Genomic DNA, 17,755 nt, shown 5'->3' on the forward strand with positions numbered 1-17,755 from the left:
CATTGATGAAGAAATTCGAAGCACCAAGCTAAGAAATCATAGATGGTGCATCTTCTGGTGTAGCCATATTGATCGTGATGAATTATTTGGATGATAACTCTTTGCATGTGACCGGCCATAATCCTAGTAAGAAGTTTGAAACATGAGTTGAGTAGAGAAATTAGGTGATAATCATCAAGTTTCGTACCGACTTTTGGAATAAGGTTAATCATGGAGATATGGATGTTTTGTACACTGACATCTCCACTCTAAAGGTCACAGTGAAGCTTGTGAAAAACATTTGGTACAAACATTTCAATACTTTTTTCAGAAAGAGGCGGTTGAATCATCTAGTTCAGAGGTCCAATTGGTAGGTATGTTCAAAACACCCTTGCCAACTGTTACACTGGTAAAGGAGGGACATTCCTTTCACTGGTTGAACAACGTTTCAACAAGTTGAAGTGCATGCTAGGGGCGATTGTGACACCTATACATACCACTTTGTTAGTGTGATTATTGCGCCGGGGGAGGGGGGGGTCTGAATCAATCACGGGGGAGGGTTTTTTTTCGGTAGGATATAGCTACAGTGGCATGGAAGACCTCAATGCACCACCTGGGCAATCATAGACTGAGCATCATTTGGTGCAGCCATATTGATTGTTGTGAGTGATCTGGATGGTAACTCTTTGCTAGCTACCATCTGGTCATGGTAAGAAGTTTGAGATATGAGTCGAGTAGAAAAATTAGGTGATAATCACCCAAATTTTCCTATTGATTCTTGGATAGGGTTGATCAAGGTGTTATTGATGTTCCGCAGATTGACATCTCCGTTGTAAAGTTCATGGTGAAGCTTGTGGAAATCATTTTTTACAAAACATTTCAATAGTTTTTTAGAAAGAGGCGGGATGAGTAGGTATGTTAAAACAACTTGACACTAGTAAAAAGGGGAAGAATGGGACACAACTATTCTGCACCCGGGCTCATCTACTCCCAGGTGTGAACAATAAATTGAATTTTTTTGTTAAAAATTCAAAAAGAAAATCTATTTTTTCTAGGCATCAAAGATGCTATGTGCGCAAGGTTCCTGCAAAATCTCGTGGTGTTTGGACATCTGATGAGCTCGTGCCAAAAAAAAAAGACCACTACGATTTTTTTGGGTGCAAGCTCCTCAAATGTTTAAGTAGCACGAAAATCTGCATTCGGCTTGCACACATGAGAATCTTGGATGCCTAAAAAATATAGAACTTTTTTTAAAAAATTACTATTTTTTTAATTCACTGTTCACCAGGTGTAGATGAGTCCGGCACTGTATTGAATTATCGGGAAGAATGGAGATTTTTCACCAACCGAACAACATTTATGAAATTGAAGTGCATGTCAGGGTTGGTTGTGAACTTGTATACTTGGCAGTCACTTTGTTACCATGGTTTTTGATGGTTTTTTTTTTGTGTGTGTGTGTGTGTGGGTGGGGGGGGGGGGGGGGGGGGAGATCCAGATCGATCGCTGTTAACAGTGTTGCATATCTGCTTTTAAAGAGGAAACGGGATGTTGCTACTCCAGCTCATCTAGCAAAATTAAAATTGTGGCGTTTCATCTCTTGAATCTCATGGAAAGATAATACATGCAAATACGCATATACTAATACACACTCTTAGGAGTTAGTAGCAAAAAAACTATAATTTTATAGCCAATTCCACATGTTATGAGCACCTGTAACAAGCAGCATCCCTGATATGCATATAGCAGGACCAACTTAGCATTGTAATTTGTAATAGAGGAAGAACTTTGATTGAGGCAATTCAATATTCAGATATACTTAGTTTTTACAAAAGAAACACAATATGGAACTTGAAAACTCCATATTTTGGTGAAAAATGTGTTAGGAAAACAGTACAACGCAGCTAGTAACAAGGAATGGTACAACTGGTAAACAATAAGCAACTTGGCACTAAAGTAAGCAAATCTAGAAGTACTGGTTTCCAGAACAAATATTGTTGAGACAACTGCACATGTTCAAAACTCTCTTTACTACCCATCCTCTGTTTTTTTTGGGAACATCCAAGCGTGGACCAAGCAAGTTAATTGTTCCATCACACTTATACTTCCAGACAGAAACAACCTCGCGATACCCAACAGGCAAGTACTCCCTCCGTTCCAAATTACTTGTCACATGAATGGATGTATCTAGATGCATTTTAGTTTTAGATACATCCATTCCTGCGACGAGTAATTTGGAACGGAGGGAGTAGAAGCTTAACATTAGGCAAGTTGGATTTGGTGCACAGAGCTTAAGGTGCACCCAATTTCGGTACTCTCATCCGGAAGTTGTCAAAATTTCTGAAAATAAATTAGCACAAGACACATACACATCATATATCTACCGAAGTTGAAATTCAAAACACAACCTGAGAAACAGAAGACAAATATATCTTCAAGTAATAGCTAATCTAAATCGGGCCATGACCTCGGCCCCGTTAGCACTGTTAACACTGAATTTGTTGTTTCTATTTCTCGAGTATTGTTTTACTGTTTGATATTTTGAGGAATGTTGCATATATGTTTCTGTTTACTCTATTTCTTCAGAATTTTCTGTAGTTCATACTGAGGTTGGGTACATCAGCTGCACTGCAGGTCCCGGTGCACCAAATACTTTCTCAGGCAAGTTAGTAGCAACATATGAAATAGAATACACAAACTCACATTTCAAGCAAACTTACTTGCACATGGAAGAAAAAAAAACAATGAAACCTGAGAGGCAATTGGAAACTATAAAAGCAACCAAGCAATACTGAATAAGCAAGTTCACGGTCCTAATACACATACTTCCACAAATAAACAACCATATGAAAGTTAACAAGCAACTAGAAACTATAACTTTAGGCAATTCAGTAGCAGTACTTGGCAACTTAGCAGTATTTAGGCTTGTAGTTCCATCAACACTCTTACATTAACAACCATATTGAACTTGACAGATCAATACTCCCTCTGTAAACAAATATAAGAGCGTTTAGATCACTACTTTAGTTATCTAAACGCTCAAATGCTCGCTCTTATATTTCTTTACGGAGGGAGTAGTTTAGATGAATTTATATAGCAAGAAAAATGCAGCACATCTGATAGCAAGGAATGGTACACAAACTGGCTCATTGACAGTTCCAACACTCTGCATTCGCAAAGAAACGACCATATCAAACCTGACAGATCAATATTTTAGACGAATTTAGATTGCAAGAAAAATGTAACACATCTGATAGCAAACAATGATACACAAACCTAATGTTAGCCAACTTAGGCAGATCCATAGATAACAAAACACCCTCCCAAGAGCAAGAAGCTGTAATCTTCATCCCAAAATGTCTTCTAGAAACATATGAAAGAAATGCACGAGCATTGAACGGAAAAAAAATCATATGGCGGTGTTGTCAGGCAATTTTATAGATGCTAGTCAACTATGGCTACATCACTTGAATAAAAGCAACTCACAAAGTGGGACTCAGAATGGTGGTACAGTAGCCATCAGCTTTGGTGTGGACGGCACCATCCCAGAACATCATCGAGATCAGTGATGTTGTGGTTTCCGCCGCACAACTCATGCACAAAACCCAGCATCGCCTCTTACAATCCTTTCAAAGTCCATTTTCAGGCAAAAGAGAAACAATCGAATGAATACAACAAAACAAAATCTAATTGTCATTGTTGGGGTCAATACACAATCCCCAATATCCATATAGTATGCAGTGACACATCATTGACTCTTTAGAAAAACTGCTCCTTGTTAATTGTATTCTGATAGTCATGCTTGGCATGGATGTTATTCAGAAGGCCTACACAATAAACATGAATGACCACATAGAGAATGTCCCACCTAGATAGCACATTATATCGATATGAAAGCAAAATTAAATTGTAACGAGTAATGGGACACACATGCAGATAAAGTAGACTCCAGTTACTTAAATTTATCAGTGCATTGTTCACAAACTCAGTTAACTACGTGCTGGAAGCAGTAAGAACTTGATAGCTAATACTAGTTACCAACTAGAAGTAGCACAAACGATTAGCGAAGGAAAGGGGTGCCATTTTGGCTAGTCCCTACGCAACCTCAGGTTCCCATGAAACGAACGGAAGGAAGAATCAAGAACGCCGCAGTTTCAGACCAGACTGACATGATGAGCAGGGGGCCTCATCTTCCTCTGACAGCGGTGGTGAGGAGGAGGCAGCGACAGCAGGATTGTGCGGCAGCTGGTGCTGCTCCACCAGCCTCATCGCAGCGACCTGCACCTCGATCTCCTTGCGGCGCTCCTCAGGGGTCTTGGTGGCCTTCTTGATCCCCATGGGGCGGTGCGCTGCAGGTAGGGGCTGAAGCTCCAAGGGTTCGTCAGCCAGGCGGAAAAACCCAAGCTTGTCATCAGTGCCGCCGAGGGCCTTGACCCAGGTGGATATGGAGGCGAGATTGGCCTTCTGGATGAGGTTGCGGAGGTCGTCTCGGAGCTGGTCAGGTCCAGGGGCGGGCAGCCTGAGGCAGTGGGGTGCCGGGTCGGAGGGCACCTCGATGCGGAGACCGCGCTCGCACTCGGCGATGACGTCCTCGTAGTCGCGGTTACCGGAGGCGGCCTCGTAGAGGAGCAGGGCGTGGAAGTGGGCGAGCTCGAGGGAGTCCGGCGCGAGCTCGACGGCGCGGCGGGCGGCCTGGAGCGCGGCCCGGTGGTGGCGCGCGCGGGCGGCGGGGTCGTTGAGGGGGGCGGCAGCGCGGGAGTGCACGGTGCCCTGCGCGCGGAGGAGGAGCGGCGACCCCTCGCCGTCGACGCCGTGGCGCGCGACGGCGTCCCTCAGCAGCCGCAGCGCCTTGGACGGGTTTCCGCGCTGGAGGTACGCGAGGGCCTTGTCGCAGTCGGCGCGCACGGCGGCAATGCCGCCGGCGGCGGCGGCCCGGGGAGGAGTAGGGTTTGGAGCGGGGTTGCGGTTCTTTCGGCCCATCGGACGGAGGAGCGAGGTTTTCCCTTTCAGACTGGGGGGAGTGGGATTTGGGGCGGAGCAGTGGTGCGGGTGGAGGCCGCAGAGGCAGGGGAGGGGGTAGTCACGGGTGGTGGTGGTGGTAGGGATAGCCACGGCCGGCCGGGCCTTCCCCCTCGCTGCTCCCGCCTTCCGGTTTCTTTCTCTTTTTTTTTCTCGAAAAAGTTCAGTGGTATGTACTCCCTTCCTATCAAAGTATAAGACATCTTTTTACATGGTCATACGTGTCTCATTCATATCATAAAAAATAAAGTATAAATCACGTAAAAACCGACATGACAAAATTGAAAAGATAGCAGCACATCTCTGAGCTTGACACCAACGCCCAGTCACCTGCGTCCGGCACCACCACAGTAGCCAGCGAGGAAAAGAATGACGAATCACCTCCTCATCCGAGCTCGGCGTGGCTCCATTGCTGATATGCAGCTTTGCGGGACCTCCAAGGTGGTTCACCAAAAGTGAAGTCATTGCCGTTGAACGAATCAGACCAGGGCAACACCCCGGAACACGCCATCGAACTCAAGATCTGGCACCCCACCACGACTAAGACGCCGAAGGAGGAAACCATACCTGCCATCCATGAACCAGGAACCCAGCACACGTTCCGTCTTTCAGATGTCGTTGATGCAGACCACAATCTGCATCCGCTCCTGTGCTACTTCCCAAGCTCCCCGCCGACGCTGGAGCAAACGCCGCCGCAACGTCGGAGTCCGAGGACACAGGTCCACCACGAGGATGTCGCCGCTGTCACGCCATCCTTACTTAAACAGACCGGTTTCCAAATCCATCCCCAACCATAGGACCGATGGCCTCAACAGGGAAGTTCCGAAGAATCTTTATTCAGCGCCGTAATCGTCGCTGCCGAAGCCAAGACGATGAACAGCCTAAAAACCTAGACTACAAGGAAGTAAAAATGATCCACACACGTGGATCCGACAACCCCCCCCTCACCATCGACGACCGAGGTCACCGCTAGAGGACGTCGCTGAAAGATGGCCTCTCCTGGCGGTGGCTAGGGTTCCAGCCGCTAGGTAGGAGAGAAAAACGATCTACAATATAAGACATTTGTTGACACTCTATCATAGTGACAAAAAAGTCTTATATTTTGATATAGAGATAGTATTTAAGTAGCACATACCCATAAAAAACATCCTTGACAAGTTTCAAAATACATAAAAAATGGGGGCAGGGGGTCTTCTTCCTTTGACATTGATACGTCCATTTTGCATCATGCTTTTATATCGATATTTATTGCATTATGGGCTGTTATTACACATTATGTCACAATACTTATGCCTATTCTCTTTTATTTTACAAGGTTTACATGAAGAGGGAGAATGCCGGCAGCTGGGATTCTGGGCTGGAAATGGAGCAAATATTAGAGACCTATTATGCACAGCTCCAAAAGTCCTGAAACTTCACGGAAGCTATTTCCAGAATATATAAAAAATACCGAGCGCAAGAAGTTCCAGAGGGGGGCCACACGCTGGCCACGAGGGTGGGGGGCGCGCCCCTTGCCTCGTGGGCCCCCTGGTGGCCCCCCGATGCCCATCTTTTGCTATATGGAGTCTTTCGTTGAGGAAAAAAATCATAAGCAAGCTTTCGGGACGAGACTCCGCCGCCACGAGGCGTAACCTTGGCGGAACCAATCTAGGGCTCCGGCGGAGGAAGCACCAGAGGGGGGCCACCCACCGTCCACGAGGGTGGGGGGCGCGCCCTACCCTCCTGGGCGCGCCCCCCTGCCTCGTGGCCCCCCTAGCAGGCCTCTGGTGCCCATCTTTTGCTATATGAAATCTTTCGCCCTGGAAAAAAGAAGGAGGAATCTTTTGGGACGAAGCGCCACCGTCTCAAGGCGGAACCTGGTGAAACCAATCTAGGGCTCCGGTGGAGCTGTTCTGCCGGGGAATCACCCCTCCGGGAGGGGGAAATCATCACCATTGTCACCACCAACGATCCTCTCATCGGGAGGGGGTCAATCTCCATCAACATCTTCACCAGCACCATCTCATCTTAAACCCTAGTTCATCTCTTGTATCCAATCTTTGTATCCAAACCTCAGATTGGTACATGTGGGTTGCTGGTAGTGTTGATTACTCCTTGTAGTTGATGCTAGTTGGTTTACTTGGTGGAAGATCATATGTTCAGATCCATTATGAATATTAATACCCCTCTGATTATGAACATGAATATGCTTTGTGAATATTTACGTTTGTTCCCGAGGACATGGGAGAAGTCTTGCTATTAGTAGTCATGTGAATGTGGTATTCGTTCGATATTTTGATGAGATGTATGTTGTCATCCCTCTAGTGGTGTCATGCGAACGTCGACTACATGACAGTTCACCATTGTTTGGGCCTAGAGGGAGGCATTGGGAAGTAATAAGTAGATGATGGGCTGCTAGAGTGACAGAAGCTTAAACCCTAGTTTATGCGTTGCTTCGTAAGGGGCTGATTTGGATCCATATGTTTCATGCTATGGTTAGGTTTACCTTAATACTTCTGTTGTAATTGCGGATGCTTGCAATAGGAGTTAATCATAAGTGGGATGCTTGTCCAAGTAAGGACAGTACCCAAGCACCGGTCCACCCACATATCAAATTATCAAAGTACTGAACGCGAATCATATGATCGTGATGAAAACTAGCTTGACGATAATTCCCATGTGTCCTCGGGAGCGCTTTACTTCATATAAGAGTTTGTCCAGGCTTGTCCTTTGCTACCAAAAGGATTGGGCCATCTTGCTGCACCTTATTTACTTTTATTACTTGCTACTCATTACAAATTACTTGTTACCGATAATTTCAGTGCTTGCAGAGAATACCTTACTGAAAACTGCTTATCATTTCCTTCTGCTCCTCGTTGGGTTCGACACTCTTACTTATCGAAAGGACTACGATAGATCCCCTACACTTCTGGGTCATCAAGACTCTTTTCTGGCGCCGTTGCCGGGGAGTGAAGCCCCTTTGGTAGGTGGAATTTGGTAAGGAAAAATTTATATAGTGTGCTGAAATTTACTGTCACTTATTACTATGGAAAGTAATCCTTTGAGGGGCTTGTTCGGGGTATCTTCACCCCGATCGGTAGAGCAAATAGTTGCTCCTCAACCTACTGGACCTACTGAAAATGAAAATGTTTACTTCGAAATTCCTTCGGGTATGATAGAGAAACTGCTAGCTAATCCTTTTGCAGGAGATGGAACATTGCATCCCGACTTACACTTAATCTATGTGGATGAAGTTTGTGGATTATTTAAGCTTGCAGGTATGCCCGGTGATGTTATCAAGAAGAAGGTCTTCCCTTTATCTTTGAAGGGAGATGCATTGATATGGTATAGGCTATGTGATGATAGGGGATCATGGGACTACAAACGGTTGAAATTGGAATTCCATCAGAGGTTTTATCCTATGCATCTTGTTCATCATGATCGTAATTATATATATAATTTTTGGCCTCGCGAAGGAGAAAGCATCGCTCAAGCTTGGGGGAGGCTTAAGTCAATGTTATATTCATGCCCCAATCATGAGCTCTCAAGGGAAATGATTATTCAAAATTTTTATGCTCGGCTTTCTACAACAATCGCTCCATGCTCGATACTTCTTGTACTGGTTCCTTTATGATGAAGACTATTGAATTCAAATGGAATTTATTAGAGATAATTAAACGCAACTCTGAAGATTGGGACCTCGATGAAGGTAAGGAGTCAGGTATAACACCTAAGTTTGATTGTGTTAAATATTTTATGGATACTGATGTTTTCCATAAATTTAGCACTAAATATGGACTTGACTCTGAGATAGCAGCTTCTTTCTGTGAATCTTTTGCTACTCATGTTGATCTCCCTAAGGAGAAGTGGTTTAAATATAATCCTCCCATAGAAGTAAAAGTAGTTGAACCTATTAAAGTTGAAGAAAAGACTATCACTTATAATGATCCTGTTGTTCCTACTCTTATGTTGACAAACCACCTTTTCCAGTTAGAATAAAGAATAATGCTAAAGCTTCAACTGTGGTCAACAAAAGTAATATTAAGACACCTAAACCCCCTGAGCAAATTAAAGTTGAACCTAAAATTGCTATGGTTAAAGATCTCTTGGCCGATAATATTGATGGGCATGCTATTTACTTCTGTGATGAAGCTGCTAGAATTGCTAGACCTGATGCTAAAGATAAAAATAGACCCGTGGTAGGCATGCCTGTTATTTCTGTTAAAATAGGAGATCATTGTTATCATGGCTTATGTGATATGGGTGCTAGTGCTAGTGCAATACCTATTTCCTTATACAAAGAAATTATGCATGATATTGCACCAGCTGAGATAGAAGGTATTGATGTTACCATTAAGCTTGCCAATAAAGATACTATTTCACCAGTTGGGATTGTTAGAGATGTTGAGGTCTTGTGTGAGAAGGTTAAATATCCTACTGATTTTCTAGTTCTTGGTTCCCCACAAGATAGCTTTTGTCCCATTATATTTGGTAGACCCTTCTTGAATACTGTCAATGTTAAGATAGACTGCAATAAGGATATTGTTTCTGTTGGTTTAGGGGATATGTCTCATGAGTTTAATTTTGCTAAATTTCGTAGACAACCCCATGATAAAGAATTGCCTAGTAAAGGTGAAATTATTGGTCTTGCTTCTATTGTCGTGCCTCCTACTGATCCATTAGAACAATACTTGCTAGACCATGAAAACGATATGTTCATCAATGAAAGAAGGGAAATAGATGAAGTATTCTTTAAACAGGGACCTATTCTGAAAAACAACTTGCCTGTTGAAATTCTAGGGGATCCTCCTCCACCCAAGGGTGATCCCATGTTTGAGCTTAAACCATTACCTGATACTCTTAAATATGCTTATCTTGATGAAAAGAAAATATATCCTGTTATTATTAGTGCTAACCTTTCAGAGAAGGAGGAAGAGAAATTATTGAAAACTCTGAAGAAGCACCGTGCTGCTATTGGATATACTCTTGATGATCTTAAGGGCATTAGTACCACACTATGTCAACACAAAATAAATTCAGAGGAAGACGCCTGAGGGAGTCCTGGATTAGGGGGTCTTCGGACAGCCGGACTATATCCTTTGGCCGGACTGTTGGACTATGAAGATACAAGATTGAAGACTTCGTCTCGTGTCCGGATGGGACTTTTTGGCGTAGAAGACAAGCTAGGCAATACGGATATGTATATCTCCTCCTTTGTAACCGACCTTGTGTAACCCTAGCCCCCTCCGGTGTCTATATAAATCGGAGGGTTTTAGTCCGTAGGACAACAGACAATCATACCATAGGCTAGCTTCTAGGGTTTAGCCTCTTCGATCTCGTGGTAGATCAACTCTTGTACTACTCATATTATCAAGAACAATCAAGCAGGACGTAGGGTATTACCTCCATCAAGAGGGCCCGAACCTGGGTAAACAACGTGTCCCCTGCCTCCTGTTACCATCCGCCTTAGACGCACAGTTCGGGACCCCCTACCCGAGATCCGCCGGTTTTGACACCGACATTGGTGCTTTCATTGAGAGTTCCACTGTGCCGTCGCCGTAAGGAAGGATGCCTCGTCTCGTTGTTAAAAACAACATTACCGCCGGGGGAGCCCTGGCTGTCGGCCAAACTCTCCGGCTAGGCAGTTTCATCATGACCGCCCGTTCGGCTGCTGCACCGACGATGACTTCTCGGGTCATCGAAAACAACCTCCACATCGGCTCAGAATTTGCCGAGCAGATGGATCCAATGGAGCTCTCTTCCCTAAACGATCTCTTGGATCGCATCGCCGCCTTGGGAGTCGCTATGGATTATGATCGGATTGGTCTTAAACCCGATCAAAGGGAGATTAACTCTCCACCGGTCACCCATCATATTGCGGTGGTGGAGGAACAATGCGACGATTCTTCCTATATCTTGAGGACTAACTATGTCCGGATTCCTGAGCTCTCCGAGCCGGATACCCATTTACGGGAGGACATCACCCAAGCCCTGAACCTAGAGTCAGGCAGCGGGCCAGACTTATCGGGCAACATCCCGGAATCCGAACTTTCAAGATTGGAAACTCATCGGCCCTTGGGTCTCAGATCGGGTAAGGGTTCGGTCTCAAATCCACCCACCCACCCAGACATAAATGATCTTTCCCACATTAGGCAAGAGCCCCATGAAACAGTACATCATTATTGGGCCAGATTCCTCCTTGTGATGAACAAGGTTAAGGACTGTCGCGAGAAAGACGCACTCTCATTTTTCTGCAATAATTGCATGGGCAAGGGAATCCTTAACGCCTTAAGTCGCCGTGACATATCACGCTTCGCTGACTTGGCGTCCATAGTACGAAAGTACCGTGTGATGGAAAGCGCCTGGAAAACCAAAACGAAATTTTGGGATAATCCGGCTCCAAATATACACCCAGTCCGAAGTAAAAGGGTGCACTATCATAAGACACCCGAGTTAATTACAAAGAAGCAAAAACCCTCTACAGGACGTGGAACCGTATTGAGGGATGGCTCAACGGACCCTGCAAAATTCATAGTACAGCGGATACCATACCAACACACAGCCTTAGAGCATGTTGGGTACTCCGGCAGGTGGCCAAAAGTGGTGAGGATCTTCTCATCCCAGATGCCACAGAGCACCATCCCGGGGATAATAATACGGTATTAACAGTCTTTGAAACCTTCGCATCAAATAATAGGCGCAAGCGAACACTCCGCAGCCTTGCCAAAATCTGCCATGTGGCAGTAATAAATCCATGGAGTGACACAGCTATTACCTTCAATGCCAGTGACGAACCTAAATTCTGAACAGCCCGAGCACCAGCTACACTGGTCCTCAGTCCAATTGTGGACGACTTTCGAATCACCAAAGTACTCATGGACGGCGGCAGTGGATTGAACCTCATCTATGAGGAAACTCTTCAAAAAATGGAAATAGACTAGAACCGCATTGAGCAAAGCAGCACAACCTTCAGAGGAATCATCCCCAGTCGGGAAGCACGCTGTGCAGGGAAAATCACACTAGATGTGGTATTCGGCACGTCGGAGAACTATAGGTCCGAATAAATTACATTCCAAGTGGCCCCGTTCAGTAGTGGATACCACGCCCTTTTAGGGCGGGAGGCGTTCACGATCTTCCAAGCCATACCCCATTATGGGTACATGAAGCTCAAAATGCCCGGGCCCAACGGAATCATCACTCTCGCTAGTGATCCGGACACAGCACTCCGTGCCGAAAACAAAACAGCCGCATTGGCCCTCAAGGCATTATCCGAAGCCCTTTCGGCCAAGGAATTAACTGCACTGCGCTCCACAGTGGACAGGGACGACGTGATACTTGACAAGAGATCCAAGTCCACCTCTTTTAAACCAGCGGATGAAATAGTCAAATTCCAAGTCCACCCAACGGACCCTACAAAAGCAGCCTCCATCGGGGCACAGTTAAACCCCGCCGTGGACGCCGCACTACGAGAGTTCCTGCGCGAGAATTGGGACATATTCGCCTGGCACCCCTCAGACATGCCAGGAATCCCACGCAGGCTGGCCGAGCACAGCCTCAATATTCTAAAGGGATTCAAGATGGTCAAGCATACTCTTCAGCGTTTCTCTGAACCTAAGAGATAAGCTATGGGAGAGGAACTAGCCAAGTTATTGGAGGCCGGATTCATTAGAGAAATAAAACACCTGGACTGGCTAGCAAACCTGGTGATGGTACCAAAGAAGGACAAATCCTGGCGCCTATGTGTCGATTTCAAGGACCTCAACAAGGCTTGCCCAAAGGATCCCTTCCCCCTCCCCCGCATTGATCAAATTATCGATGCTACCACAGGACACGATTCATTGTGTTTCCTCGACGCATACTCCGGCTACCACCAAATCAAGATGGCGGAGTCCGACCAAGCCGCAACGGCATTTATCACACCATACGGCCCCTTCTGTTTCAACACAATGCCTTTTGGGCCCAAAAACATCGGTGCGACATATGTGCATGATTCAGACATGTCTGGAGAAACAGATCGGCAAAACAGTAGAGGCATACGTAGATGATGTGGTCGTCAAAACCAAACACGTCGACTCTCTAATAGACGACTTGAGGCTCACATTCGACAACCTCCGAACATACGACATCAAGCTCAGTCCGGAAAAATGCGTTTTCGGCATACCAGCCGGAAAGCTCCTGGGTTTCATTGTCTCCAGTAGAGGAATTGAAGCAAATCCGGCCAAAATCCGAGCTCTGTCATAGTTGGCTATCCCAACGGACCTCAAACAAATCCAGAAATTAACCGGATGTGTGGCGGCTCTAAGCCGCTCTATCTCCCGCTTAGGAGAAAAGGCATTACCCCTTTATCGCCTCCTTCGGCGCACCGAACACTTCGAGTGGACGGACGCTGCCACAGCCGGATTGGAAGAAATAAAAGCCATACTAGCAACCAACCCAATCATGGCCACGCCAAACATCGGCGAACCAATGCTGTTGTACATTGCGACAACTCATCAGGTTGTAAGCGCAGTGCTCGTCGTCGAACAAGAAGTGGACGGACATAAATTCCCCCTTAAAAAGCCGGTATATTATGTATCCACTGTCCTCACTCCATGCAAATCACGATACCCACATTATCAAAAGATAGCCTATGCGGTATTCATGGCATCCCGGAAGCTGCGACACTACTTTCAAGAGTGTTCAATTACAGTAGCCTCGGAAGTGCCACTTAATGATATTATAAACAACCGCGACGCCACGGGCCGGATTGCCAAATGGGCCATTGAGCTCCTCCCGTTCGACATAACATACAAACCCCGACGAGCCATTAAATCGCAAGTATTGGCCGACTTTGTCGCCGAATGGACGGAAGCCGAACTCCCTAAAGAGTACGACACATACTCTAATTGGATCATGCACTTCGACGGCTCCAAAATGCTGGCTGGTCTGGGGGCTGGCGTCGTCCTGACGTCCCCAACCAGAGATACAGTTCAATACGTACTACAGATACTGTATACAGACTCCAACAACGCAGCCGAATACGAAGCCCTGTTACATGGTCTCCGGATGGCAGTTTCCATGGGCATTCAACGCCTGGAGGTGCGCGGGGATTCGAACCTTGCAATATCCCAAATAAATGGAGACTTCGATGCCAAGGATCCGAAGATGGCGGCCTATCGCAACACCGTCCTAAAGATGTCAGCTCGGTTTGAGGGGCTCGAATTTCACCATGTGGCTCGGGAAAACAATCAGGCGGCGGATATCCTCGCCCACATCGGCGCAAAACGCGATGTGATCCCCCCAACATCTTTTTGGAGAGGTTGTTTAAGCCATCGTGGTATGGGAAGGGGACACCGGTAACAATAGTCTGGACCCGACCAAAATGCTCGATACCGAACACTCTGACATAATATTAGGCTCTGCCACCGAAATAACACCTTCAGCCCACGTAATAACGGCCATGGACAGAACCATTCCTGGCCTACCTAACTAGGCAGGAACTTCCCGAGGACCAAAATGAGGCACGCTGCATAGTGCGGCGATCTAAAGCCTATAGGGTCCATGAGGGAGAGCTGTATAAAAAAAGCACTACCGGAGTCCTTCAAAGGTGCATCTCCGAAGAGGAAGGGCGAAAACTTTTGGCAGAAATTCACGCCGGACTCGGCGGCCACCACGCCGCAGCCCGGGCCCTTGTAAGCAAGGCCTTCCGTATAGGTTTTTATTGGCCGACGACCCGGGTAGATGCACAAGACTTGGTCCAACGATGCGTCGGTTGCCAACTTTTTGCAAACCAAAGCCACATGCCACCCACCGCCCTCCAAAAAATCCCCATTACCTGGCCCTTCGCGGTCTGGGGGCTTGACATGGTTGGACCCCTTAAAGGGGGAACCCATAAGAAAAAATACTTACTGGTCATGGTGGATAAATTCACCAAATGGATAGAAGCCAAACCTGTTAAAACGGCCGAATCCGGACCGGTGATAGACTTCATATCCGGGGTTGTACACCATTATGGCGTCCCCCACAGCATCATCACTGACAACGACACGAACTTTACGGCCGACAAGGTAAAAATCTGGTGCAGCAACATGGGCATCAAGCTCGATTATGCTTCTGTCTATCACCCACAAACCAATGACCAAGTTGAGCGAGCAAATGGTCTTATCATGAGCGGCATCAAACCCAGATTAGTGCGGTCCTTAAAGGAGTCTAACACGCACTGGGTAGAGGAGCTCGACTCCGTACTTTGGGGGCTGCGGACCACGCCGAATCGTACTACCGGATACACACCCTTCTTTATGGTGTACGGCGCAGAGGCGGTTCTGCCCTGCGACATAATTCATGACTCACCTCGAGTGCGCATGTACGAAGAAAGAGAAGCCGAGCTCGATCGGCAGGACAATCTGGACACCCTGGAGGAGGAGCGCGACGTGGCAAAAGCCCGTTCCGCATTCTATCAGCAACAGGCTCGAAGATACCAAAGCAGAGAAGTACGGGCCAAAACTTATAACGTTGGCGAGCTATTTCTATGCCTGCCGGAGAAAAAAAAGACCAAGCTCGAGCCCAAATGGGAATGTCCCTTCATTATTGACCAAGTTCTGACCGGTGGAGCATACCGTCTGTGGGATGATCGAATAATCGACTTGAGCCGAACCCATGGAACGCAGCCAGGCTCCGAAGATTCTACGCCTAGTGCCGGACTCTATGTTCGTCTCCTTCCTCTGTCCATTTTTGCATATACATTATCTGTCTTTTTTCTCTTTCTTTCTTTTATTCTTTCTCAAGGCCTTCAGGGGCCAACTTGTGCCTTGCTTGCACACTATTGATGCGCTAACCGCGCTCATTATACCTGGGGGCTTCTTACACAGAAGCTTAATTATTTATCTGGGCTTCATGCCCCGCACATGTGTTATTCTTCCGCATGTACCTTTTCTTCGCCATTATATGCATCGATATGACTTAAGTTTTGGCCAAGATGGGTTGCCTGGCTCTTGTATTTATGCCCTACGTTCCCGTTAATTTGGCTAGGGCATAAGGGGAGCACCTCTGCGATTGTTACTATCGGGTCAGCCAGATGTGTACCTCAGACTGGGTGAAGCCGAAAGCTAGCGTTCTTAAGGGAATATTCGGTCGGTGAACAAAAGATGATTTTTATTTATTTTCCATATGTGCCCCTAGATGTTTTTGCCTGCGTCTCCTCTCGCGGTCCGGACATGCACTTTAGGGCATGCGTACCCAGGGAAAGGAACCCTTAACGGAACTATTCTCCCTGGAAGATGTTTCTTACTACCCATGTAATATAACATAACTAGTTAGGTACTTGTCTGTTCAAGCACTAATGACCCCTACGCCTGGTTTCCACGCATACCCCGGTTCTTATATAACTGAGCGGGTATTCGGATACACTCCGGACTATCGGGTCCTGAGGTTGAAGTGAAAAGGTCCGCCATGACAAATGATTTACAATCTGGCTAGATGGCATTGTACATGTCACTTTAATTACATAGTCATGTAGACTGACTAAATTTCTCTTCTATACCATCCAACAGGCTGTCTAGCCTACAATCCTGTTGAGAATACTTTGCGGCTAATTCTACTTGCCCATACACTAAACTAACGGGGATCTCTTTCCCATCGGGCCCCACAGGTCTGACCTCGGCCATGTGGTTTGGGTCAGCCTTGGTATACCGCGTCTTCACCATGGCCCAGGCTTCCCTGGCACCTTGACGGCAGGCCGATATCTTCCATAATCGGAAGCGCCGCCGTGCTCCCTTGAGATTCTCCGCAAGCTCTCCAATGCCTGCTGGCAGGGAGACAGAAGGCCACATGGCCTGGGCAATACCTTGCATCACCTGCCGAACTTGTTCGTGCAGTTGTGAGAGCTCGGGTAGAAGATCACCCGCAGACTCGGGCATCTCCTCCACGGGACGACCCGTCAGCATACCTACAGACATAACTTTGTTAGACGGCTTCTCCGCCGCACCCTTTTAAGGGTTCGTTCAAGCACTTACTGAAAATGCTGCGTCGAAGCCGCTTATTCTCCTTCTCGGAGTCCGCAAGCTGAGCTCAAACATCTTTCAGTTCCACGCTCAGCTTGGTATTGGTGTCTTGGAGATTGTTTTTCTCCCGCCTAACCTTAGTCAGCACGCGTTCGCCAGCCTTTAGCTGTCGTACGACATGCTGGTCCTCCGGATTCTCTCCGGAGTCATCTGCAATATCTATTGTTAGATCTGCAGCCATGCCGCACGCTATATGGTACCTATCATTCTTTGAAACAAATGTTACCAGTGGGGGACTTTTCAGGTTCCTTCAATGCGGCAACTGCGGCCCGAAGTTGGGTCTTGCATTCCTCCAGCTCCTATGACAGTCGAGTATTCTTCTATGTAAGAACCTGCACAATAAATGATCCTTAAATCAGTTGTGCCAACTGTTTCAAGTCTCAGGGGCTACTGATACATATAATCGTCAGATTTGCTTACCCGTACATCCCTTATTACATACTGGTCCGTGGCTTTGGCTAGACCATTTTGAGCAGCACGGAGGTACGCGTCTCCAAAATTGAAGGCATCAAATGCCTCTGATGAGAAGCAAGCGTCACGGAGTATGGCCCGGCGACGCCTATGATTCATGGCGCTCTCCACTTCTGAATTTGTAGCGGACAGTCTATCCGCATCCTCTGTAGGAGGAGTATCCGGCGTCCTCCCCATGTCGGCTTCCGCCTCTATGTCCGGCCCTGGAGCCCGACTGGTGGAAGCATGATCGGCAGCCTCGCTAGACATATTCCGGCGAGCGTTTTTTCTAT

The 17,755-nt window shown here is 46.7% G+C and overlaps 1 protein-coding gene across 1 annotated transcript; it reads right to left on the minus strand.

Annotated features, from left to right (window-relative positions):
• Window positions 1–3,913: 3,913 nt before the first annotated feature.
• Window positions 3,914–5,065, minus strand: LOC147976590 (uncharacterized). The gene has a single exon (XM_087518908.1). The coding sequence runs from the start codon at window positions 4,954–4,956 to the stop codon at window positions 4,114–4,116; it is 843 nt and encodes a 280-aa protein (XP_087375034.1). The 5' UTR covers window positions 4,957–5,065; the 3' UTR covers window positions 3,914–4,113.
• Between the last annotated feature and the right edge of the window lie 12,690 nt (window positions 5,066–17,755).

Source organism: Triticum urartu, chromosome 4A (assembly GCF_056163025.1).
Source record: "Triticum urartu cultivar PI428250 chromosome 4A, HENAU_Tu73, whole genome shotgun sequence".
In the NCBI taxonomy this organism is placed as follows: domain Eukaryota; kingdom Viridiplantae; phylum Streptophyta; class Magnoliopsida; order Poales; family Poaceae; genus Triticum; species Triticum urartu.

What these genes read in the sequence shown, in the direction of transcription:
- LOC147976590 (XM_087518908.1), bottom strand. Translation starts at nt 4,956, where the DNA reads ATGGGCCGAAAGAACCGCAACCCCGCTCCAAACCCTACTCCTCCCCGG.